General features: G+C 39.7%; 1 protein-coding gene across 1 annotated transcript in view; it reads left to right on the top strand.

Moving 5' to 3' along the window:
* Positions 1–27,684, top strand: part of znf385d (zinc finger protein 385D) — a 126,342-nt gene that overhangs the window by 64,563 nt on the left and 34,095 nt on the right. Inside the window, exons 3-4 of the mRNA XM_079240813.1 lie at positions 1,167–1,274; positions 18,460–18,628. Of these exons, the coding sequence (XP_079096939.1) occupies positions 1,167–1,274; positions 18,460–18,628 (277 nt within the window). The remainder of the gene's footprint in view (positions 1–1,166; positions 1,275–18,459; positions 18,629–27,684) is intronic.

Here is a 27,684-nt window from a genome sequence, read left to right as displayed (position 1 = left end):
ACATGTCTACTACGCTTCGACCAGGACTCCATTGTTTGCGTTGTCAAGGCGACAGTGACTGACGGATATAATTGGGACGGATGGGATTTTGGGACGAATGAAATGGTGTAAATCTAAATGTAAATTCAGTTTATAAATGTACACTTACATTTATTGAGAGACATTTAATATTTATACAATATTATATTTATATTTTTATTAAAGGATGTTTAGAAGAAAACAAAAAGATGTAAGATATGTTTTCAAAAAATGTCATGTACCCCCTGGAATGCCTTGAAGTACCCCCAATTGAGAAACAGATCTGCTTCCTCCCAGCACCTAAAGGCATGGATGTTAGGTTAACTACTCACTCTAAGTCCTCTCTAGGAGTGAATGTGAGCAGTTGTTTGTGTTTCTGTTGTTGGTCCTGCAATCGAGTGACGACCTCTCTGGGATCTACTCTTCTTGCTCCCCACCTGCTTATTTCTGGAATAGGCTACAGTTTCCATACGACCATGACCTGGATTAGGCAATAAAGCATACAAATAAAAAAAAAGATTAATCTGTGGGATTAATGTATTTATTGTAATTCATAAATATCTGATGCCATATTGAAAAACTGAATTTGATCACATCTCAGTGAGAGAAGCAGATTTTGGGCAGTTAGTTACAATGGTCAACTGAATCCACCAAAACCCACTTTACCCTCCTTATTTATGAAATTTCTCATATTAATCAAGCCTCATATTTAGGTGTTTTTCTTTTTTTTTTTCTTTTTTTTTTTAACCATTGATTGTCCAGAAACAAAGCCAGCAGGTGCTTTATTAAAAATCTGAGTAATGACACGTGGCTTCTTCATCACGGCTGTTTACCAAATCCGCCAAAAACAACTTTATTCTCCTTATTTATGAAGATTTCAACCTTTACATTTAAATTATGACCGCAGGATGACCCATATGATAAATCATACAAAATACATTAATGTGTCATCAGGGGGGGGTCTCCAACACCAACAAGGCTCAAAAGGTTTGAGATCGTCTCCCATTGTGAGGCGATTTCAACATCTTATTTTCAAAGATTGATGTCTGGCCTTACAGAAGTCCTCACACTGTTTCCTCTTCACGACCCAGCAAGCGATGGTGGAGTCAGGCCGATGCAGAGGTCTGTGTCCCCCCTCCATCCTCCAGATGGACCCGGTGCAGAAAGCCGTCCTCCATCACACCCTGGGCCTGCCTCCCACAGCCAAGAGGAAGCACGTCTCCTGCAGCGTTTGCCAGCTGAGGTTCAACTCACAGGTGAGCAAGTTTTCCTCTGAACAAGAGTGAAAGAGTGCGACTGCCTGAGATGCATGCCGAAAATAATCCGCAAATGCTCCTCCACATCATCAGGTATCAATCATTCTGGATAACATGCAGGAATTTTTTTTATTTTATTAAAAAAAAAAAGAGTTCGGCTCACAAGTTAACATAAAAAAAACTGTGATTTAGTGTGGAAAAGTTGTATAATGAGGATTGTAAAAGTTCATAAAAAGCTGAGAAAGGATGAGTAATGCATGGAAATGTAGAACAAGTATTCATTCTTTGGATGAAGGTGCTGACTGCATCAAGAAGCTGGCAGGTCGTGACTTTGGGTACTTTGTCACATGAAGCTAGAAGATTTCTCTCACTTGTGTAGTTATGTAGATGTGTAGTTTTCTCACAGTGTTACTTTTTAGAGCAAGTAGCATTCAAAAGCCCTTTTTTTTATTCAGTGTTTTTGTTTTTGCGGCACAAATATAAAATGTGCTGCAAGGAAAGAAATGCTAAACTTTATAAGAAAACTTTGACCTGAAAGACCAGACACATTAAATTTTACTGAATTATAGACACTTGTTGCAAATTAATGTTTTATCTTTCTTCTGAATATGTGTCCCGAAGGTTATTCACATTTAATGCCACACATTTCATGTAGATCATAGTATCATAATATTCCTAAACTGAGTATTCCTTCTGTTTGCTAACATTCAACACATATGGACTAGTCTGTTATTATTATTTTTTTTAATAAATTAAATTCTACAATATGAAATTATTGACAAAACAAAAAACAAAATAGGCTGCAATGGACTGGTGATTTGTCCACATTGTAGACTTAAGCCCCTCATCTGCGTTGAATATGAGCTGGTAAAAACAGTGGATGAATGGGGAACAAAATGAGCTTACAACAGTAATTTGCTAGATAGTTGGCCAGTTAATCTGGAACCAAAATAAATTCATCACAACTCCTGATTGCTTTTGAAAACACAACATTCAGAATCTCAATCTCACATGTTTAAATACACCTCAGAAAAAAGCAGTGTGCATTTTTATCTGCATGTTTATCTGCATGTTTTGGATGTTGATGTGTTACGTCACTGTCTCTGCAACTAATGAGAATTTAACCCTGCAGTCTGTGATGTGTAATTTTCTACCCCAAACCATGAATATTATAAAATATAAACCTAACAATATTTATTTTAACTCTTCTGTAGGAAGGTGCGTAAAAGAAAAATGTTGAATTTTTGGAAAATTTTTACATTTTGACTGTGACTAATTCAGCATCCATCTCACAACCTGTCTCTTCTCTGAGTGCTCTCCAGTCAGTGAAAGTCAGTTTGGTGTCTAGTCCAGTGGAATCAGTTCCTCTGTCCCTTTCTCTCTTTCCTTTTGGCGTCCTTTGATAATGTCCACTTGGACATCTGCTCAGCCGCAGTAGCTGCGTTTCAGTCACCCCTACAGCTGCACCAAACTTAAATATTGCAAAAAAAAAAAAAAAAAAAAAAAAAACTGGTAAAAGAAACACTTATGTTTGAGAAAAACCTCTCAAATATTACTAAAACATTTTCACACCTTCATGAGGAGGGTTTTCAAGTGTGTTGCTATAAAAAAAAGTTGCAAAAGTGTAATGTTAAAACATTTTCCTTGTACATGTCACTGGACAGGGCGTGGGGGGTCATGTGACCAGTTCATTTTAGGTAAAAATGGTGTGGTATGTATGGACAGACAAGGAGACAAAGATCTTGACATAAATAAATAAAGACAAAAATATAACTGCAATCCTTGATAACAAACAACATTAAAATGCAGAGATTTTTACAATTAGAAATGGAAATGATGGAAAAAGGTTTCAAAACGTGGAGTCTCACAGGAAGAGATTTTATGAAAATAAGTGTTTTTATGATAAACGTCATTCAGTGAAAATGCCAACAAAACATGCACACAAAACACAAACACAAAGTTTGTCAAAAATGTAAAAAAAAAATAAAAAAAAACCCAAAAAAACTAATGGAAATACAGTTAACCCTAAACGGTTACTGTGTTGATATCCAGTTGCTAGTATGTGACACAGTGCCATAAACCAAATAAAAGCGCAAAAACTAAATATTACAATAAAAAACACTAATGGAAACACCTACATTTAAAAATAAAGTCTCACATATCACTAAAATATTTACACACTCTCATAAGGTGTTTTTTTTTTCAGATGTTATGATATAGAAATATATCACAAAAGTGTAATGGAAACACTTTTTTAATTTTGTATCTGTCCCCCAACGCGGTGTGGAACAAACAACAACAAATTTTACAAAAGAAAATGAGGAAGAAAAGCTTAAAAAAAAAAAAAAAAAAAAAAAAAAAAAAGTAGCAAATTCTCTGCAGCAAGTAGAAAACCTCAAAATGACGTTTTGTGGCTACCTCGCATTTGACAAGTATTGCGGCTTATGCGCTAAAGAACGTTCAGTGGAAACACCTGCAAATTGGAATTACTGTTTGTCCAAACTTACAACTATCGCTTTTATTTAGCAGAAACAAAATGTAATGGAGCTATAGGTGTCACATGACACTCCGGGCTGGAAGAAAAAGTTGGGAACTGTGGTTTCTCAGCTTCCAGTTTCTGCAGGGCGACAATGTATTTTAAAAGTTGGAAGGTTACTTTTAGACCAGATTTGAATTTGGTATCTCGCACTTTAGAGCAAGGGGGGAACCAGGACCAGAATCCTGCAGGTTTCCCATGTATCCCTGGTCCAGCACACCTGATTCAAACCACATGGATCCAACAACTTGGATCTGCACAGTGATTCATTCGTTTAGATCTGGTCTGTTGAAACAGGGAGACATCAAAAACTTTTAGGGTGAGGGCCAACGTTCCCCACCTCATGCTTTATAGTCAGGATTAAAATTGACCCACTAAGGCCCTCGTCCCCCGTTTCGAAGGAATTCATGGGATTAGACTCTGATGGGAGGGAAAAGCATTGATGAAGGCAGGGAAAAGAATAAAGAGTGTAGACACTGATGGTGGAAGGGATGTCTGAGGAGACCCTCTGGGAATCAAATGGAAGAGGAGAATAGATTGCACAAAATTTAGTCTGAAGAGAGAATCTGTGCGTTTACATGGGAGTTTTAATTCCTGTTTAATTCCGAATAAAAGTTAATTCTGCTTTAAACTGATAAGAAACGACCATGTAAACACTTCATTCCTAACGCTAATTTTTATTGGGAATTAAATTTAATTCTGACGTAAGTGGCTGGTTTATTCTCTTTTTATTTCCGAACTATTTAATTCCTCTGTCATGTAAACCTTCATTCCGCTTTGAGTTAATTCTGGTCGTTCTGAGCATGCTCGTTACCTTGTCCTGTCCCGATGACGCGCGTTGTTTGGCCTCCCGTGTTCGGTGGTCTATCTTTCTTCTCCTTCTCAGTTGCTGCAGAAAGTGAAGTAGTATGCTTGTGTTGAGCTGCTACTTCACATTTATAATAAAAATAGTGGTGAAACTGGTACTTATGTAGTTTTAAAAGTTACGACTGAAAAGACGAGAAGCGGGGAGCCGGTATTTCCGGCTCCCTGCTTCCGGTATATGTCATACATCACGTGCACCCTCTGTCCAATCAGAACCCTTCCCAACCCGCCGCTCTAAAGAGGAATTAAGTCAGGACATGTTTCATGTAAACCTTCATTTGGAATTATTATCTTCATGTAAACCTGTAGGAGAGTAAGTTAATTCCGAATTATTTAATTCCGACTTATTAATTCTGAATTAAAAAACACCATGTAACCGTACTGAATGATAATGTCGGAGCGATTTCAAGAACCTGAACCTTTCAAGAAGTTTTGGGTCAGAGCAGTGGCCACAACCTAGATATGAGGTGAAGTTGGGTAAATAGATGCAACATAGTAAAGAAAGGACTCCAGTAGGGTGGAATTTACTGTAGTTATGTTTATGTAAGTCTTCCATTTAATTATAACTTTATGCAAATGAGAGCACATCTGTTGGAGAATCTGCCTCTTCACCACCTGTCACTGTTTCTTCTTAACCTCCACAAACCATATGAGAAGAACTGCAACTCAGGAGGGGATAAGTGAAGAAAATAGGAAAGGAAGGGGGGTAAGCTCGAGAGCTAAACTACAGCGGTGAGTTTGGGGCATCTCCTGGTGTTATTCAGAGCTGTAGCTGTCAGTCACTTCGCATCAGGCGCTAACAAGGTACCGCCTAATGTGTCGACACTCTGGCAGTCTCACGTCTGGAAATCCTCTGGCCTCTTTTCATTTCACACTGCAGCTCCGGCGTGTGTTTGCTCCGAAATCACTCCCATTACAGCTTGATTAAAATACCTTTTCTTGACCTTGTGTTGCCCATCATTACACTATGTTTAACTTACGCACATCATTTGTTCAGAACATATTACTGAAGGGAGTTTATTAGCGTATTTCTGCATGTGTTGGCCTATACATGCTCTCACTTTCTAATGCATGGATATGAACTCTCTGACGAGGAATGGATGAACATTTAACCATATAGATGGGTTTTGATTCCCCCCCCCCCGATCTAATTTCCATTATCCTTTGACAGTAATCAAAAAATGTAAAAAGAAAGTCTCCGCTGCGGCTGCTTGTTGTTAGCTCTAACTAGCAGTGTCGCGGCACCTTTCATTAAAGACTAATCAATGCATTTCCAGCGCCGAATGCGGCAGTGATTACTCAGGATGAGATTGTTATGTTTTACATTGGGGGAATCTATCCTGGTACACATTTACTATTCATCAGCTGCTAATTTTAAAGCTTCGTTGGAGAAATGGAGCCTGTGTTCAGCTGTCAATCAACATGTAGTGATGTGAGCGATGAACAGCAGGAAATAACCCCAGGTGGTTTTCATTTCCGCTACGAAATACATCAGGTAATTGTCTAAATTCACCCGGTTCAGTGATGAGATGGACTTGCCGCTCGACATCTGCCGATCCAAGCTGCTCTCAGGAATACAGCCTGTTTGTAAACAGGTTGATTATGAAAAAAAAAACAAAACTGTTTTTTAAAGAAGTTTGTTTTACTGGATGAAGTCACGTTTATGAGCCGAGGTCGTAAACTGGACTGGTTAACGAGTCGGAGGGCAGTCTGATCTGCTCCTTTATTACCAGTTTATCAGTGTGTCAAAGGTCTGAAAAGTAAACAATTAAAATCCATAAAAGCACAAGCTGATTTCAGGAAGAGAGAACTCAGCGCCTCAAATTTCTTTCTTCAGATTTTAAATCCCCCTGAAATCTCTGCATCAGTGTGTTTGGAGGCCAGTTGATTTCTCAATGAGGACTCAAGTAATTTTCTTATCATAAAAGCTTTGCAGATGTCCACATGTCCCTGCAACAGAACGCTGCACAGTTTCTTTGTTCAGCACAGCGGTGCAAATGCTTTGAAGCTCTACAGTGGCATTAAATAAACCGAGCCGGGTCGGGAAATCTTTCCTGCATTTTATCAGCCATGTTTGTCTTCCGAGTTTCTTCTTCACTACTTTGTATTTTCATCCTAACACGTTGTTTATATGCAGGGTGTGGCTATCAGGTATGTGCTGCTGGAGGGGGAGGAGGGGAGCCGGGAGAAGAAGCTACGAAAGATAAGAAATGAAGAACTTCAATTGGGTCCAAACGTTTGGACTGGTCAAAGTTTTTACAGATTTACAGTAAACGGAGGGGTCTAACTATATTTCTTATTGTTCATGATTACAGAATGTATAGACTACTATCAGGATAAGGAATTTAAAAAGGGAAGAGTTTCATGTTTTTGTCTGTCTAGTTTTTTTCTTACTGTTTTATTTAACTTTTATTTTACTTGCGAGACTAACCAGTTGAGAACCTCTTTTCCAATGGTGACCTGGCCAAGGAAAAGAAAAACACAGGACTAATCAGCAAAATGTAAAACTTCACATTAGTCAGTGTGCATCAGTGGGTCCAACGTAAGTTCTTTGCCAAGTTATTTGTAAACATAGTCATTTATTTTGCATTTATTAGCATTTGTTTGGGTTTTTAAACCATTCTCAGTTGCATCAAAGGGCATAAATTGTGGCAAGAAAATGTCCCCCGCATCATCACACCAGCAGCAGCCTGAAGCGTTGATCCTGACGGCAGGATGGATCCATGTTGTCATGATGTTTCCAGCAGATTCTGATCCTACCATGTGAATGTGGAGCTGAAATGCAGACTCATCAGACCAGACAATATTTTTCCATTGTCTATGAGTCTGTGTGAATTGTAGCTTCAGTTTCCTGTTCTTACTGACAGGAGGGAACCCGCTGTGGTCTTCTGCTGCTGGAGACCATCTGCTTCCAGGCTGGACGTGTTGTGTATTCACAGATGATGTTCTCCATGTCTTGGTTGGAACCAGTGCTGATTCATATAATCGCAAACCAGTCTGCCCAGTCTCCTCTGACATCAACATGACATTGTGGTCCAGACAAACTGCTGCTTGCTTTATACTAGCTCTCTTTCAGACCTTTCCATAAACCCAAGAGGAGGTTGTGTGTGAAAATCCCAATAAATACTCAGACCAAAACCAGCCCATGTTCAAAGTGTCTTAACCCCACAGAGCCATACATGACATATTAAAAACATTCAGTTTCTGAGACGTTTTGCATCACTTTATGGTAAAAACTGGTGTTCAAATCCTGTTGAACACAATCTGATGCATGTTTTCTGCCCCATAATAGATACTAGATTATACTAGAATAATTTGATAATAAATGCAAAATATATCCTACCAAAAAAATTTAATTATAATAATATGTATATATAATAATAATTATATATACATAAAACCATATATGTATATATATATATATATATCTGTGTGTGTGTGTGTGTGGGTGTGTGTGTGTGTGTGTGTGTGTGTGTGTGTGTGTGTGTGTGTGTATGTATGTATTTGTAACGTTTTGTAAGCCAAATAAAACCTCATATTAAAAAAAAATTGACTTTTTTTTACCATCTTTTAATGGGTCAGGCTGTAAAATGGTTAAATTTCCTGATGCTTAGTTTGAACTTCAGCAAGTCATCTTGACCATGTCTGTGTGACCAAATTGATTGATTTGCTAACGTGACTGGTTGATTGGCTGTTTTTGTTAACATGACTGTGTGTGTAGAAATCCCAGTGAACACTCAGAGCAACAACTCGGCTCCGTTCAAAGCCACTTAAATCCTCTTTCTTCCTCATTCTGATGCGTCATCAGGTCATCTTCACCATGTCTACAGGACTAGTGCGTTGTGTTGCTGCTGTGTGATTGGCTGATTAGATAATTAAGCAGTTAAACAGGCATTCCTGGTAAAGTGGTGGGTGAATGTATTTTTATTCATTTCTTTTATCAGGATACTGATTTAATTACAAAACAGATGTGTAGAGATTTAATAAAGAATGGAAAAAAGAGTGAAGATCGTGACTCACAAGACGGAACATCCTGCTGATCGCAGTTTCGTTGTGTTGATTAATTAAATATCTTCGTCTCCTATTCTCTCTGTATTTCACCATAATTTCTGAACAATATACAGAACACTGTGACTCATTTCATTTCCTTGTGGTTGTAAATTATTCTCTATGAAGTTTTTTTTCACAACTTTCTTTACTTGTTTGATGAATTTTCACAGTTTGAAAAGAAACGATTTTATCACCTTTTTTAACGACTTTATGAGGCGGATTCATTAAAATGAGCTGCAACTGGCAATGCATGTCAGTCTGATATGAAAAATTAAGCATTGTAATTAGATTTCAGATTTTTTCAGTCTGTGTTTATTGTTGGTGTTTTTGGATTTCTGCCATTAGTCTTGTTTGGAAGAGACAACACACACTGTGAAACAGGATTCATGGCATGTCTGCATTGGATGCAAGATGTTTAGATAACTTCAGCTTTACCGTGTCAAATAAAGGCGTGTGTGTGCGTGTGTGTGTCGTCCATTATCTGTTCATATCCCAAAGCAGCGGTCTGACATTCACACCTGCTTCACTTTCTGATTTCCTGTGAAGAGGTGAAAGAGGAGTCAGGCTTTGCACCTCTCTGCCTTCTTTTCATTTTTCATGAGTATTTATGGATCTTCTCGCCTTCTGAAAATGCGTATAGATGTCACAGATTTTAAACGGCGTTGCAACTTTAAACCTCACATCCATCAGTGTAATGATCTGCTAAGAAAATGCAGCTTCTGCAACACTTCTGATATTAATTTCAGTTTATTTTATCTTCTGAAAGACACGCTGCAGAACTAACTCAGCATCCGTCCTGCATCCTGACCTGTTAGCTCTCTCCACCCAGCAGAAGACCATCTGATGATGACTCGTTTTGTCGCTTTCTCTCTTTTAATCTTCTTGTGTTTCTTTGCTGAATCAGCGACGTTGCATCTTAAAAACAACCAGTTCCTTAGTATACCATGAAGCACATCTCGTTCTGGATGTAAAATCCAATCCACTTTATTTATATATCACATTTAATGAACGTAAACAGTTTCCAAAGTGCTGCACAGAATAAAACAAAAACAGTACTAAATTATCAGTAAATACAAAGTAATAAACTGAAAATAAATCCCAATAAACAGGTAAAAACCAAAAAATAATTTAATTGCAATGAAATACTAAAATAACTAAAGAAAAAAAGAAAAAAAGAAAAAAAAAAGAATAAACAAATAAAAGTAAACAGAGGACCACACAGAGAATAAAAGTGAGTCTTAAGACCAGACTTAAAACACTCCAAGGTGAGGGCCGTTTTGTTGGGGGGGGGGGGGGGGGGGGGGGGGCATTCCACAGTTTCAGTCCAGCCACAGAAAAGACCCCGTCCCCACCCGAGTTTTAAGCGTCGTCTTCAGGACCATGAGCTGACCCTCTGACCTCAGAGCGAGCAGCGGAGTATGAATTTGGATGAGATCAGAAATGTATTTAATCTATTCAATGCCTTAAAAACAACCAATAAAATATTAAAATCAAGTCTAAAACCAACAGGAAGCCAGAGCAGAGATGCCAGAATCGGGGAGATGTGTTTATGTTTTTGAATTCCTGTAAAAGTTGTATTGTGTCGGTTTCTCAGCCTTGGGACGCAGCTGGGTAGCAGCGTCTCTAGAAATACACATGATTGATGTCACTGTGTCATCAAACAAGTCTGGAACGGAGTTTTAAGATCAGAAAGTTACATAATGCGTCTTTAAAGAAGCGGTGCATATTGATAAATCTTGAGATGGTTTTCCTCTCTCCAGCTGCACTCGTTCTCTCTAAAGCAGGGGTGTCCAGCTCTGGTCCTCGGGGCACTACAAGCCTGCAGGTCTTCTATGTATCCCTGCTTCAACACACCTGACTCAAATTAATCAGACACTGTGCAGAACTAAATATGCTAGTGGATCCATTTCATATAAGCCAGGTGAGTTAGAACAAGGTTAAAAGTCTGCCCTGGAGGACAGACTTTGGGCAGAATTTTCTTTTATAGCCAGCTTGTTTGTGATCAACACACCACTAGCAGTTTGCTCCCATAGGTCCCATTAAACCTAAAGTATTTGCAGCTTTTCTCTGATGCATTATTATCATCGTCACTGCAGCATGCAGCAACACCAGCAGCAGCAGCAGCTAGTAGTTCTGGCTTCCTCTGTTCATTTTAGTTCCTCCAACGACTGCACAGTGTCCTCATTTCACCCCGTTCTGCTCTCTAGGTCATTGTGTTACCGCCTGCTCCTCATTGTTCATCCCCCACCTGTGTCCTTCCATCTAATCACCTGTCCCAGTGAACACACTCCTCATTGTTTCATGGTTTCTGATCAGATCCTTGTCATTATTATCTTTGTTGTGTTTTGGGAATCTTGTCGCTTCAGTTCAGGTCCAGTTCTAAAAGCCCATTAATCTGGGCCTTTTTTCACGTTCACAAGTGGAATTAAGGTTCTTAAACCATCTGCAGGACAATGCCGTTCATTTCAAATGTCACGGCACCTTTTATGATGTAAGTTTACATTATAGACTCTGTCACAGTGAACTTAAGCTTCCTGGCTGCATAGATCTACAATTACACTGACAAAATATCACTCACTGGTTTCCAGTGCTTTGAAACCTAAGGTTCGGCACACAGCAGATGCCCATCCTGATCAATTATGGAGCAAAAATGATGAGTGAAGCATAAAACTTGACAAGATGACAAAACAGGGAGTCTTTTAGTTTCACAGACTGGCAGCGGACTGATCAGGAGGAGGGAATATCACTTAAAACACATGAATATGGTGATAAATAGTGGAGTTATTCCTTAAAAATATTCACAAACCACCTTTTTCAGACCTGTAGATTAAGTTGGGTCATGTCTAAGCTTCAATGCACTAAAAAATTTAAATCTGTAGTCATTCATTCATTCATTTTCCGAACCGCTTATTCCAGTTCAGGGTCGCGGGGAAGCTGGAGCCTATCCCAGCTGGCTTTGGGCGACAGGCAGGGTACACCCTGGACAGCTCGCCAGTCCATCGCAGTAAATCTGTAGTCATGGTGCCAAATTGTGCAGAACTGAAAAACACCTGGCCACCTCTTTACTCAAATCCCTGTAACTTTGTTGTGCTTTGCATCAGCTGCATGAAACTTTGCACAGGTACTGCCCTCATATTGAGGGATGGTTTTCTGGGTGTTTTGCCTTCAGTGGCAATTTTTAAAGCTTTTACATACTTTGAAATGCAAAAATTATTTAGGCGAGGAAAAAAATATAAAAGTTTTCTCATGTTTCATCTTCAATAACCTTAAAACAGTAACATTTGTGGTGGTGATTTCACTTCAGATAAAATCCCACAAGTGTTAGCTTTAATTTGATACCAAGATAGTTTATGTAGAGTGTATAATCACAGAGAAATATGCAATTGTATTTGAGTATGTCATTTTCAAGCCAAAATCTTCAAAGGACCCATGGGGAGGGAGAGGTTCATTTGTCCCAGTTTTTGTGTTTCATGGGTTAAGTCACTTTGTAAACGGGGGTGTATTTGAGTTCATCGGTGAACATCCTCACTGGATCCTAAAAACTCTGTTCAGTCCATATGGCCACATTTCTGCCATGTTGTGGAGTTTGTTTAGTCTTTTTAGTTCCTGTTTCCTGTTTTATTTAGAAGTTTTCCTTGTTTAGTTTCCTCATGTCTTTTGCCCACCGTTCATTAGTTCATCTGTTTTCATTTAATACACCTGTGTCTTGTTCTGTTTCTGTCTCTATACCACTTGGTTTCTGTTCTCAGTGCTGGTTCATTGCCTGTAGTTGTCTGTGATGTTTCCATCCTGTCTTCCATTAAGTTTATTTGAGGATTAAATCTTGTTCCTGCACCTTGTCTGCCTCTCTGTCCTGCATTTGGCACCCCGTACCTCCACAAACCTCAACAGTTTCTGAATGTTGTTCAGACCATGAATGAAGTAAGTAGGAAGGATTCTTTTCTATAGTAGTCCATGTTGGATTAAATGGGAGGTGAAGAAGAACTTTTACTGGAATGACAACAGAGTCAACATGACTCGAACATTAAATCACCACAGTACATAAGCTGAAAACTGGGCTCCAATAGTGTCTTTTATTTGATGGAAAGAGTATGAAAGCCTGAAGTAATTACAGCTTTCTACAGTGAAAGTTGATAAAACCACCCTCTGAAGTGTGTGATCAGTAACTCTTAAAAGCAATCTGCTCGGCGTAACTGCAGCTCCTGTCAGTGAACCCGTCAGCGTCTCGGTGTTGTTCTTAAAAACGGGCTCTTCGCAAACTGAATCCACTTCATCTCCTCTTTAAAAGCAAAAATAAGTACGGAGCCTAAGTTATTCTGCAAATTCTGGCCTCCAGGGAAGGATTAGTGGGACAGGAGCAAGATCAAGTATGATAACTTGTTCGATGTTGGAGCTAAAAAAGCCGATGTTCTCCGTATGTGTAAGGTTGTAGCAGGAAGGAAAGAATTGTCATAAATAGACACTAAAAACCACAATAAAACCAGGATTTGAGCCCAAAGAACGTCTTGATCAAACACTTTAGACTCTAAATATAACAGACAAAAATAGAAAGCATGAAGAGCTTCATAGCTTCTGTGTTTCAAAGAAACAACTGAATTTGCATCATGCAGATATGATTTTATGTGCAAAAAAAACTCCCAAAATAAATTAAACTAGAAAACACTGACCACCTGTAAGGTTTCCTCTTGGATTGCATCTTTGTTATATTAATATGTTGAACAAAAGCCTCTTGCTTTACTTTTTATATGTATATTTATAGCAGCTGCAGGAGCAAATCAGCAAATATTCAGCGAAACCCTGCAAGTAAACGGAGATTAAAGCAGAGTCTCCAACTTAATGTTCCTTACATGATGGTCATTAATTAAGACTTTAATGGTAAAACAAGCTTTTGAAAAGACCATCAGTGACGCACCGCCTAATCGTTTTCACACTTCTGTTCATCGCCACGTCAACGATGCAGCCATGGAAACCAGAAATGATGATTTATTTATAAGATCTAAAATCTATCAGTTATTCTTCTTTCTGACCAAACGATACAAAATAATCACAGTTCAGTTTCCCTCCATCTTCCTCAGGGAGTTAACATCTGGAGTTACCCCCCACCCCCACTTCACATGTGTTCAAATGCGTCACATGTACAGGTGGAAAATGTGCATATATTTGGTTTTGGAACCTTTTCTTGGACAATGCATCGCTTGTGAATCATGTGTTTGCGTGCCACAGCGAGTGTTTGTTCACATGTGAACCAAATGTGGGCCACATGTGCAGACATGTGGTTCACATGTGTCACATGAGTCACATGTGGTTTACACGGGATGGAACATATGTGAATCCCCAGTGGAGTAAATCATCTTTTCCACATGTGGTTGACAGATGACTCCTATGTGAACCACATATGTTTCACATGTGATTTAATGTAAAGAACCATGTGATTCACATGTCAACCACATGTGAATCCCACGTAGATTACATTTTTCACGTGGTCCACATGTGCAAACGCGGTTTTGTAACGTTTAATATGGTCAACATGGATTTCACATGTGAACCATGTTTTGTTGACAAGTGGTTTACATGGGGTTTCCATGTGAATTAAATGTGATTTACATGTATTTTTAGTTAAGTTAAAATAAACTACAGGTTATTTACTTTTTCCTATTATTATTATTATTGTGAACATCCGTACTTGTTCCGTCAGTAGAAACTCAGTGGAGTTGAATTAAATCATTTCCCTGAATAACAAGACAAAATACTCCAAATATAAATACACACCATGGAAAGCATGATGTGTCACATTTTTTTTAGCATTTTATTTATACTTGAGGTGTTTTCAGCTGATGATTAACATTTCTTCTTGGCATAAAACATGTATCCTTGCATTCAAATCTCCTCCTCGAAAATATATCTTCAGATCTGGATTCAGTAATTTAGCAACAGTCCATGCAGGAATAATTAGTTTTTAATGGAGCCCAATTAAAGGAAAATCTAATTGAAGTCTGTTGAGGGGAGAATATAAATAACACTCAGCAGAAAGCAGGTGCTGCCTGCAGGCTGCTTGCACAGGAACACACACTTTTAAGAACAGGCTTGTTTAACTTTAGTTCAGTCATCAGTCACAACATATTTATGTCAGATTGTGACTCTTCTGACATCAGGGTTGAAACTATTACCAGTGTTTTTTTTTCTTTAGTTGGATTTATTCTGGAGGTCTAATCTCATCTGCAGGAATGTGGATTTCTGCTTGCATGCAGCAGTGACACCAAGCAGCTTTGACCTCCAACCACACTCAGATTTCACGGCAGACTTTCTCCATTATTTGCATCCATGTGTCTGCAGTTGCCATCTCTCCTACGTACGAGGTGAAACTGGGTCATCAAGATTTATGACTGGATAAAAACTCAGCACAACAAATAAAAGTGGGAAACAATTTAATTCATCGCAGGAGAAGAAACTCACTTAAAAATGAGGAAATGAGCGATTCTATAAATAATTGAAACAGTTTTTACCTTCCCTGATTTTTTAGTCATTGGAAATAAATCATTATAACCGCTAATTATTGTTGGATTTAATGAGCAGCAGAACAATAAACATTTAAGCTCATTTGAACTTTTTTTTTTTTTTTTTATAATTAAAAAAATTCTGAGCGACACTTTTATTCATTTTAATTTGTGTTTTCTTCTCAACTTTAATTTCTTCTCACATCACCTGCAGAGTTAGATGACTTCTCTTCATTATATCTGTTTTCCATATTAAAAAAAAAGCATGAATATGCACAATTATTCTAAATTAAACTGTGGTTTTTAATCTCATGACTAGAGCTTTGTCTTTCAAAGTGCTGTATTATTTCCTGAGTTTCCCTGTGCATGATCAAAAAACCTCAAATACAGGCATAAATAAGCTTTCGGGCTCTTTTAACTGGCAAGATGAAGGCCTAAGTACGATGCAGGAGGGTCAGCTTGTTTCTAAGCTGGTTGTTAATGAGGAAATAAGTGACCAAAACTGTGACCTTTCATTTCCCAACAGCCTCTAAATGCAAAAGCAAACATTGTTCGCACGACGTCCTCCTCTTCTCTGAACAACAAAACAATTTATTTCTATCCCAGTTTAATCGCATGTGTGCCAGACCTGGAATCCAGGCTATTCTTCCACTTTAGTGCTCTAATGAAAGATGAATTATTGCAGTGGACGCATTAAACACCCATCCATTTCACAGGACTCTCATGATAAACTGTAAATTTTGTCTTTCGTACCTGGAGGGTGATGAATGATGGCTAAAATGAGTAGTTTCATGCCAGGACAAGATGTGTGCTCCATTTGAAAAAGTCATGCTTCATCCCAAATGCTCTTTAGAACGAAGGGAAATGTTAAAGGCAGTCCAGCAATTTCACAATCTTTGCCAAAATAACGACTCAGCTGGGGATTGATGGGCGCTTCATGCCGCTCGTGGAATCAAACTCCTTGTGTCATTCGATTAAGTTGTCAAATGTACCTTTCCAAGTGCTCGCACGCAGCTCGTGGATAGTCGGGGTGAATTAGAGAACTCCCAGCTACATTCTGCACCTGAAACTAAATGCAAGGAGACTTTTCTCAATCATAGTAGTGACACTTTCCAAAGCCGGAAAATGCTGAATTTATTATAAAGAGACACACACAACCACAACTGCTCTTTATTCCCACTGTGGGTCATGAATAAAAATGTCTAGCAGCAACTCCTTGTGGCTTCAGGTTGGCAGACTTATTTATTCCAAGAGGCAATTGCATCCCTACTGATTCCTTCTTTCCTGCCACAGGCGAAGTGTGCAGGGAAATGTGCAGCGGTAAACAAGGGCAGCTCAAAGTCTTTGCATATGTCCCCCCCAGTCTGAGTGCCTGGATGAGACTGCGGTGAAGGTGAATGTTGGTGGCTCTACGTGTTCGGACTAACCAAACAGCTTTCTCTGTGAATCAAACTTCATGGGTCATACTTTCCAAATCGCAGATGTTTACCGCTTTTTTAAGTTATTATTATAAAAGCGATTAGCTTCATTAGGGGGCGGTTGGGTTGTTACAACTGCTAACATTTGAGCAACCAGAAAATTAGAAATTTCCTCCATTTTTATGTTTACATTTTTGTATTTATTCATTTTTATTACAAACATTTTGGTTTCATTTGTTGTAACCATTTTTAAATCCAATGTTGTCTTCATGTGGGGGGCTTCCACATCGGGAGTTCCCCCCTGTTCTGACTGCACGGTTGTTGCCATAGTGACTTTCCCCGTCTTGCAGGTCGGCGCCCTGCGCTGCAGCCCTATGGTTGCGGTGTAGGGAGGGTCTACTGGGTCTAGGTGGTTCCAGTAGTGGTGACTTTTGTCGTTACATTCTTGGTAACCACAGATGGAGACAAGTTGTAGAAGATTATATTATTTATTAGAGCAGGAATCCATTGTGGCAAAATTATGGAACCTTTGGGGGAGGATGGGATTTTAGGTTTTGCCAAATCAAGAAAAACAATATAACAAAACAAGAACTAACTCCAAAGCTTCCTGTAAACCAGAACCAAACAAAATAAAACTCCTAAATAACTAATCTACTGAACAGAACTTAACCAAAACATATACAAGGCGTGCAACAACCTCTGGCCTTCATGTGTGAATATGTAACTTACCGAGTCCACATGCCTCCCCACATACCTGCTTCATGCCATGGCAAATGAGCAGAAGAAAAATAGCCTCCAGGTGTGCGGCTCTTTTAAAGGGGGACATCCAGTGAATGATTTGAGCACTTGATCTCAAATTTAGTTGCGAGACAACACCTGGGGAGGGAAGAGAGATTGTAAGTGTTCTGCACGTAACAGTGGTCTTGGTGTGAAAGGATACCATTTCCTCACCTCATGATATGTTAGTTTCTACAGATATTTTGTAGAGTCAGTGTAGCTGCCTCAGTTTAATTTAAATTTATGTGTACTTTATCGTGATTGATTGCCACCAGAGGGCACCGTGGCGCAAAAGCAGGCTTTAATATGCAGAGCACAATTAATTCTTTTAGAAGAAGTGATTTAAAAAAGAGAAAGGACAGTGTAGACTGAGTTAAAGCCTTGAGAAGAAATAAGATAAGAAGAAAGAAGAAACTAAGACTAATTCCTCTCTCAGTACTCATCCAATGACTTCACATTGTGTTTATGATCTAAAACAAAAACAGATCAATAGATTTATCAGTTTAGAAAGCCACTCGTGTCTGTTGGTACCTGGAGGAGTTAAAAGCTGCTTGTTTTAGAGGGTTGGGGTTGTATATATGTGTGTGACAGACCAGAGATGTGTGTGCTTTGATTTGTTGTTGTGATAAACCTTATTTTTTATGTAAAGGCTGCTATCCTGCACGAAAAGTACCATATAAATAAAGTTTGCTTTGATTCGACCATTTATCCAGTGACGGAAACATAAAGAATATTAAAAGTGATGAATTAAGTTCCACGTTTAGATTTGGTTCTTGTTTTGCTTTCAGATTTTGGGTGACTGCATCAGCAATGCATCAATCAGATCATCTTATGATGTTCATGAGACATTCAATAAGTCAAGAATCATAAATACTTTTTTGTACTTGCTAAGTTACTGAATGAAAACAATAAAAAAAATATCAAGTTTCTCCTGTTAATCATGTTTAGCCTGCTTCATGGACTTGTTTTCAGGTTTAATTTCATCCTGGCTCTGTGTGTAGCTGCACTCATCTGTTAATTCTGCCTGTTATTTGTTCCCTCCACAGAACCAGGCTTTGGCCCATTACAAGGGCACCAAACATGCCAAGAAGCTAAAAGCCCTGGAAACGCCGAAGAGCAAGCTCAAAAGCCCGGTGGTCACCAAGGAAACTGCCAACCAGGAGATTGCCAAGAGCACCAACACCTCACAGGTCCCTAACGGCACTGACAGGAAAGGTCTGTGTTTTCCTGCCCTCCACACACACCTTTGTTTTCTTTTTTCTTTTAATAGCCTCAGAGCTTCTGCTGAATGAACATAAGACCCTGAAATCCACCTTTCTGGCATGTGAGATTTGCAGCGCAGGGCTTATAATTACTTTAGACTTGGATGGGCTTTGTGTTGATTACATCAAGCGTGTGCTGGTGTGATTGGCAGTGGGCACAACTGCTCTGTGATAATATATTAGATTTTCAAAGCTAAGAAGTCCCACAAGACACACAGGAGAAAAGAGATCATCCAAAGCCGCAAAAAACATTGTGACAAGCTGGTCTTACTTTTTCATTTTCATGCAGACCACCAGTTTGTGCAGCAAAGGGACAAACATGTTGCTTTTTGCAGAAATGTTAGACGTGACAAAATGATCCTCCAGTCTACCTTGAAATTTAGGCCATGGGCCAAGTGTGTGCACACTGCATCATCCATGCATGCCTGAAACCTCACTGGGCTGTGAAAGACCTTTCTGGATGCTTTATCCAGCCTCATTCTGTTGCTTCCAGATACACAAGTTAATTGTAATTGAGTTGTAGCTGCTTTTGAAAAACCAGCAGGGTTTGCTAATCGTTATGATAATTCAACAGACTAGCGTTTTATTAGCAATACAAGCTGGAAACTATGCATTATCCACCATGTTTTACAACACAGAAATGTGTGGACGCTACTATGTGAATGACTGATTTAATTGAATCCGAGCAGACAGAGTTGGTGGAATTTAAAGTCAAGTTTAGCAAAGTTAAACTGACTTGCTAAATCATATATCTTAATTTTTTGTGAAATATCCTTACAATGGCTAAATGCGTCATAATATTTTCAGTTTTGTTGAATCACCAGAGGTGGATAGCGCTCACCGGGCAATCTTTATTAGCAAAAAGTCGAGTAAAGTTTAACTCCATGCACATCAGCAGCTGTGTTACGGAGCCTTAAGAGATCAAATCCATGTATATATATGTATATATACATCTGGGTTTTTTTTTTAGTTTATTTTTCCTCTCTTTTTATCTCTTTTACTTTTCCTATGAGGTGTTTTCTCTTCTTTCTCTTTCTGTCTTTCTTCTGTCCTCTCCGGTCCACCAGTACAAACTCTACAATGCAAACAATAACGCAAAATAAATATAGAAATAAAATAAAAATTCAGAAAGTCAAGGGGATCATTATTTCTATAAAGCTTCCCTTGGCAAAGTAAATTTGCTCAGCAGAACACAGCATCCAGACCATCATTCTGCTTGCCTAAATGCTGGACAGGACACACACACACACACACACAAAAAAGAGATCAAATCCAGGCTTTTAAACAGTTAGTTTGCTAAAAGTTGGAGATATAATCATCCAGAAGTCAGACCTCGCTGATAGTTTGCCAAAACTGGTGAATTTGCTGCTCCAGTTGGGGGTTAGCATGGTGATGCTAGCAGCTCGTCTCACAGACACCCCAGTGGAAGAAGTGTTGCTGTTTTTCACATCAACACAGATAAAGATTGGTGGAAATGAACCCTCTCTCTTACTTTTACATTTTTGGGAGTCGTTTCTGCAGATTTTCTTCAGGGTTCAGAACCAGTTGAACAATCAGACACAGATAAAAATCTTGTTTACTAACCAGATTAATGAGTTTGTCAAATGTATTCCAGTTTATGTGCTTCTCTTCTGGGTTTGTATTCAGCTTTTGCCCTTTATCCCATCGTCTGACTGACATTATTTTGTGTGCTGACTCTGTAGCTTGATACTCCTCATGTTGCGACCTCGTGGCGGTTTGAATCCAGTTATCTTACCAGGTGTTTAAAGCAAAATATTCTCTGTGGTGTTTCGGAAGATGTTTGGAGGATAAACAAAAAATAAGTGCAACTTCCAGTGCCTGACAGGAACCAGATGCTGATAGTTTAATGTTCCACACTGGTAAGCAGAGGTGCTGCTGAGGAGTCCTGCTGTTTTCCCGCGTTGTGATATTCTTTAAGATGCCTGAAATTGTCATAAACTTAGGCCCGGGGCTGTCTTCCTCTCCAGTGGGAATAAAAAAAGTTTTAAAAGGAATTGGAAACACATTGTAGCATCACGCTCTGGGATTAATTTTACCTCGATCCAAATCTTCTTCCACGGTGTCTAAATCAGAAGCGTTTATCTGGAGCTGACGCAGCAAATTCGCAGATTTATTAAATATGACTTACTTAGTTTTTTTAAGTTGAAGTGAAACATCCTGTAAGCAGTTAATGATTAACAGGATGACTCGTGTCAGAGAATTATAAAATTTGGTGATTTTGATCTGATTCTTTTCAGCACATGGATCCTCATTAAATGCTCATCTTAATAACTTACATGGAGCCATTTCTCTGTTGTTACACAACTTTAAAGTGCTGAATGGAGCGACTTACACTCACGCTTCCCCCAAGCCAACCTGTTCCATGTTTTTCATCGTGTGACCTCAGACAGGTGAGGAATGCTCGTGATGAATGCTTCCCATCTGAAGGGTTATGCAACGTAGAGTTGGGTTTTTTGTAACCTGATGTTTTCACCTCTGCATGATGAATCTAAACTGAGAGGTGTTTATGCAGTCTGGGAAACGGATTTTCTGTGATGTAATGAACAGAGTTTTAATAGAGCGTAAATTCAGAATAATTCAAGGCACATTAAAGGTTCATTTCTTTTCTTTCCAGTTTGGCTAATTTACATAGTTTCTCATCATCAGTTTATTTTTAAAGCACTTTCACACCAGCCACAGATGAACAAAGTCCAGAACATCTGTGATAAATAAACTAAAAATATCAAACGCATTAAAATCACAATAACACAAATAAAATTAAAATGAATAAACTATAATAAAGTTGTAAAAAAATGGTTGGAAATAATCTATTCCAGAGAATAAAAACTGTATTGAATAATTATAAACCAAATAAGATTAAGTCTTGTTTTGAAGTCCAAAGAGTAAAAGTGAGTTTTAAGATAATTTTTTATGAAAATGGAGCCTGGCGAACAAGCAAAGGCCCGTCGCTCTGCAGCTCAGGTGCACAGATGAATCAAATCATATCAAACTTTATTCATATAGCCCTTTTTATACTGATGCATTTCAAAGGGTTTAACAACATAACACACAAACACACAACCCTAGCTCTCCCCTGACCCTCATCACATAAAAATACAATAAAATAAATGAATAAATAAAACTATGTTGCGGATTCAAGGATCTCTGTGTCTGACTTGACACTGACAGATAGAGAAACCCCCTGAACTAATGCTGAGAGCTGGGGACGACTGGAAACAGCCGATCAGCTGACCTGAGGGACCAAAGGGAGCATAATGATGGAAAAGCTCCGGAAAATTCATAATCTGATTCTGATTAATCGAGCTCAACATACTGGTTGTTGTTTTTATGGGTTAATACCATTAACCAGTGCTGTTTACACAGGTACACATTAACCTGACAGGTAAACATACACACAGGTCCTGACAGAGACATATCAATCCTTTGAGAAAAGGCAGCATGTCCAGTGAAGGCCTTTGAATCATCATCATCATCATCATCATCGTCATCATCAGCGACTTCCATCAACCTGATCACATAGTAAAATATGAAGAAATAAAAAAATGAGATGCCATTTGTGCTGATAAAGTTTCTCTGAAGCTGTTGGAAGGTTACTTTAGTTTTAGTACCAGCAGCTCTTCTGTAAACCAAAAGAGATTTTTAAACATTTGATGATTTTCTAACTGAGCTATGTTGTGTTTTTACTGCCTGAACCTGCTACAACAGCACCTGGAAATAAAAGGGAAGCTTTACATGGAGAAGATTTATGTCTCCTGAATGACAGTCTTGTCATCACTTCAACTGTCAAACCCTAAATGCAAACCTTTGTCCCCTTTTCAACTGGATGATCACTCACCGAGCGCCTCCCCTGCTACATGCAGCTCCTTTTTGTGTCAATGCACACAAGAAAGACAAAGTCTTGTCCCAGGAGGAATTAACAGATTACATTTTGTGGTGTTCTTGCATGTCTGTTTTGTTTTCCATGCAGACAAATGGTGCAGGGAGTTTATGACTGTGGTGGAAAGAAGCAACAGATAGTCCCACAAAAGCCTTGTTAGTGCAGCTTGTGGTGAAATGTGGCATAAAATAACCTCTGAGATGTGAATATGTTAGCAGAAGCCAAAAAGTAACCAAAAAGGAACAAATTTCTTCAATCAGGTTGATGTATAAAAGAAAACAGCATAATTATTTTATGTAATTAGCCGAATATTTACTGCAGTTTTATTATTATCTGTGACTAACTTAGCTTTAAATATTTGCTAAATGTTACACTAACCTAAAGTTCGTCTCTCTTCCCCTCTTATTTTGTTTACTCACCTTGGTGTGAAACTCTTATTCCACTTAGCAGAGAGAGAAAAATCACATACTGCAAGTCCAGCTTTAATTACATGCAGGCAGAGAGCTCAGAGACCTAAAACAACAAGCCGTGATAACCTGAACAGACAAGAAGATATTAATCATACCCTTAAAAAAAACCCAGCACATCTCAGCTACATATCTGCAGCACACGGGGGTGGCGGTTTGTCACAAGTGGCACCGGCTGATGAATATTAATGTGCTCAGATGTCAGTAGAATTAATTGTGGATGTGGATAAATGCTGCATTATCTGTACGGGTGAAGTATTTGATGGCACATCAGGGGCGCCAAACTCGCTCTAATGAAAAGCTGAATCCAGCGAAGAGTAATGGTCATGGGGAGAGTAGGTGGAAGCGGGGAGACGGAGGGGGTGTAAAGTGGTTTTAAAACAGCTAAAACTTATCCGTACTGTGAAGAAAGAAACTTGACTGTTTGTTAAAAGTTTTTGTCTTTCAATGTAGATATAGATGAACTTTATTAAATGAAGAAGAGTCATGGCACTTCTTCATCATGAGACCTTTTGTCTGAAATTACTTCCCAACAAGTTATGAAGGAGTTCAAAGCAGGTCTACAAAAAAAGTCTCTTCCCAATGCAAAATTATCCACACCGGAAATATTAGGTGTGAATATGAACCTTGCAGGTCCATAAAATCACTGAAACATTCAGTGAGTTTGCAGGAATCAGAGTAGACATGTTAAATAGTTCCAAAGAGTGTCAGTAACAACATAAACATCTGTGCTTCAGAGAAAAACAGCAGCAAAGTCGGAAGTTTGAACATTTTTATTGTCTTCAGGGAACAACGAGACAGCAAAGCAGCCGCAGGGCAACAATTAATGCAGCTGAAATAAATGACACCAATAAAAACAGAATAACACACATAATTAAAACAACAAATAAGAATCAAAATAAATAAATATTATAAATGTCAAAAATTATCAGCAGGTATCCACAAAAAAATGCAATATCGGAAATGATCAGTATTAGTTTGAACTTTTTTGACGTAACCTTTACACAGCATGCACATATTATATATCAAACTCTGCAGCTATGTTTTATTTGAACTCAAATTGACAAAATATAAGAGATTCCATGTGTAATTTTTCAGATATTTTTCAATGGTTGGCACAACTTGTGCCCTGCGATGGACTGGCGAGCTGTCCAGGGTGTACCCTGCCTGTCGCCCAAAGCCAGCTGGGATAGGCTCCAGCTTCCCCGCGACCCTGAATTGGATTAAGCAGTTCAGAAAATGAATGAATGAATGAATGGCACAACTTGCTCCAAAAATATCAGTATTAGTTGATATCAGTATTGGTCTCTGCAACAATTTCTGGGGTTTTGTCGCTTTTACAACGACTTGGCTAAGATGAAAGTTTTTAGTGAGTAAGTTTTGGTGACTGACTTCCGGGATGGTGAGACTGAGGCTGGAGCAGATCGGCGTCTGAGCCCACCCTGGCTGGGAGTTTTGACTCATCTGCTGGTCGGTGGAAACGGGGTGGTGGTGAATACCTGGGAGATGAGCACAGACAATGAGAGTAGTTGTTAAAGTGGATGTCAGAGAGGTCATGCTCAGTCTCACCAGTGAAACTCAACCTTCAGTTAATCAGTGTGTGATAAAAACCAACCTGATCTCATGGTGACACAGTTCAGCCAGCTGCAATACAAAGTCTGATCAGTTCTGGTCTGTTACCAACATGTTTGTGCCTTTGGCCAAGAGGACAGAATCTGCAGCCAGGAGTACAGGAAGGAGATTTTAGGTGCATACCTCAGCTTGAGAACAAAGATTTTACCCAACTTCAACCACATCGGGGTTTGAATAACTGGGAGCCACAAGAGCTCAGTTCCCCTGAAAACACTCATCTGAGAGAGTAAGTAGCTCTCAGAGATAGTCAGGTCGCTCTCAGGTTATATGTAGCTTCATTTTCTGTAAGTTCATGGTGTTTCTTAAATAAAAAGAACATTTATTTTTGGTCGGATGAGCTCCAGTTATCAAATATACATGTGTAATCATGCCTTTTATTTGTGGTGTTTTATTTCATCATTCAGCTGAAAGTCAGTACTGTAAAACTGTAATACAGTTTTTTTCAGCATCAAGTCGCTTCAGCGTCGAGTCGCCTCAGCATCGAGTCACTTCAGCATCAGGTCGCTTTGTGTTGCTTGAGTGTCAAGTCGCTTCAGCACTGGGTCGTTAAAGCATCGAGTCGCTTCGGCATCGAGTCGCTTTGGCATCGAGTCGCTTCAGCGTGGAGTAGATTCAGCGTGGAGTAGCTTCAGGGTGGAGTCGTTTCAGCATCGTGTCGATTCAGCATCGAGTTGCTTCGGCATCGAGTAACTTCAGCATCGAGTCACTTCGGCATTGAGTAGCTTCGGAATCGAGTCGCTTCGGCATCGAGTCGCTTCGGCATCGAGTCGCTTCAGCATCGAGTAGATTCAGCATCACATAGATTCAGCGTGGAGTAACTTCAGGGTGGAGTCGTTTCAGCGTCGTGTCGATTCGGCATTGAGTAGCTTCGGAATCGAGTCGCTTCGGCATCGAGTCGCTTCGGCATCGAGTCGCTTCGGCATCGAGTCGCTTCGGCATCGAGTAGCTTCGGAATCGAGTCGCTTCGGCATCGAGTCGCTTCAGCGTCGAGTAGATTCAGCGTCGAGTAGATTCAGCGTCAAGTCATTTCAGCATCACGTAGATTCGGCGTGGAGTAACTTAAGGGTGGAGTCGTTTCAGCGTCGAGTCGATTCGGCGTCGAGTAGCTTCGGCATTGAGTCGCTTTGGCATCGAGTAGCTTCGGAATCGAGTCGCTTCGGCATCGAGTCGCTTCGGCATCGAGTCGCTTCGGCATCGAGTAGCTTCGGAATCGAGTCGCTTCGGCATCGAGTCGCTTCGGCATCGAGTAGCTTCGGAATCGAGTAGCTTCGGAATCGAGTCGCTTCGGCATCGAGTCGCTTCAGCATCGAGTAGATTCAGCATCACATAGATTCGGGGTGGAGTAACTTCAGGGTGGAGTCGTTTCAGCGTCGTGTCGATTCAGCATTGAGTCGCTTCGGCATCGAGTCACTTCAGCATCGAGTCGCTTCAGCATCGAGTCGCTTCGGCATCGAGTCGCTTCAGCGTCGAGTAGATTCAGCGTCGAGTCATTTCAGCATCACGTAGATTCGGCGTGGAGTAACTTAAGGGTGGAGTCGTTTCAGCGTCGAGTCGCTTCGGCGTCGAGTCATTTCAGCGTCGAGTAGCTTCGGCGTCGAGTAGCTTCGGCGTCGAGTAGCTTCGGCGTCGAGTCGCTTCGGCGTCGAGTCGCTTCGGCGTCCAGTAGCTACGGCGTCCAGTAGCTTCGGCGTCGAGAAGCTTCGGCGTTCGTTCGTTGCTTGTTTTTGTGGTTTTTAATCTATTTTAAACCTTTGTTCAATTATTTTCTTAATGAGATTTTTCTGACTGTATTGCCTCCAGTTTAGTTTATTGAACAGGGATGTACAGCAGCTTTAATCACAGAACATAATGCTTTCTACCAGGCTGTCGCTTTCTGATATTATTTCTATCTGCAGTCTCTGATACACACAGAAATACGCCACAGTTACAAACAATACAGAGCACATGTTCAGATTATTGTTAAAAAAAAAAAAAGTCATTACACAACAAAAACAGTTAGATAGTAGAGAAATGACAATTTGGGGAAAATAACCGCATAAAAGAGTTGTATCAGAATGTTGTTTTGGCAGTAAGCCCAGTTTTCATCATGCTGCTGTGCACTAATGTGTGCACGTGACCTGGGAAGTTGAGTTGCAAAGCCCAAAATGAGCCAGTGTGTGATTCAAATCCTGAACAAAGTAGTTAGTAATACACAAACAGGTGATGAAAGAGCTCAGGTTTTAACCATAAACACCAAATTTCCAAGTAGAATAATTGAATATTTTTGTCTTTAACTCCCTACTATAAATTGACAAAGTAAAACAAAGTAAAGAAATGGATTTAAAGGTTGTTTTACAGAAGAAAATTGACCTATAAAAGTGTAAACTCCCAGATTTTTGACAATACAATCCAATTCTTTATCATTTACCATCCATATTTTCCAAGAAGGATGATTACCTGCAAAAAAAGAGAGGTATATATCAACTGAATGACTCAGCGGCAGCCTGTTAACTTTGAGAGTGTGTGTCCTTACAGCAGGACAAGAGTAGAGGCAGAAATGCCCACAGCACGGCCTGCCATCTCTCAGTTCCAGTCCAGTGCCCGAGGAAATGTACCCTGATATTAGCTATTAAAGAGCAGATTTTCAAGGGAGCCATGCCAGCGCTGACAGCAGCTGTACAATGGAGCCGGCTGCAGGGAGGCCAGCTCAGCTTTTTGTCCACCAGAGGAAGCCTTCGGCAGCTGATGCCCTCCGACGTTGTCCTTCACCGCAAAAAAAAAAACAACTCCCGTGTCCGTGTCAGAGCAGGGGGTTGGGGGGGGGGAATGGCAGCAGACGTCTGAGATGGCAGCAAATCTGACGAGTGTGTGATTGGATTGGCTCCATACCTGCACAATGCTGCAAATGTTCCCATTTAGGAGGATCTGGAACGGCGACGTTTCTTCCCAGCAGAAATTAGGTGCAGATCATTTGCTTCGGCATGAAAGTGAGAAGAGATAAATCAGTGTGAATTTAAATCAGAGAGTCCTGAT

This window comes from Telmatherina bonti (genome assembly GCF_933228915.1).
Source record: "Telmatherina bonti genome assembly, chromosome: 5".
Taxonomy (NCBI): Eukaryota; Metazoa; Chordata; class Actinopteri; order Atheriniformes; family Telmatherinidae; genus Telmatherina; species Telmatherina bonti.
Note: the sequence above shows the minus strand (reverse complement) of the source record. Positions and strands in the feature narration are given on the sequence as shown.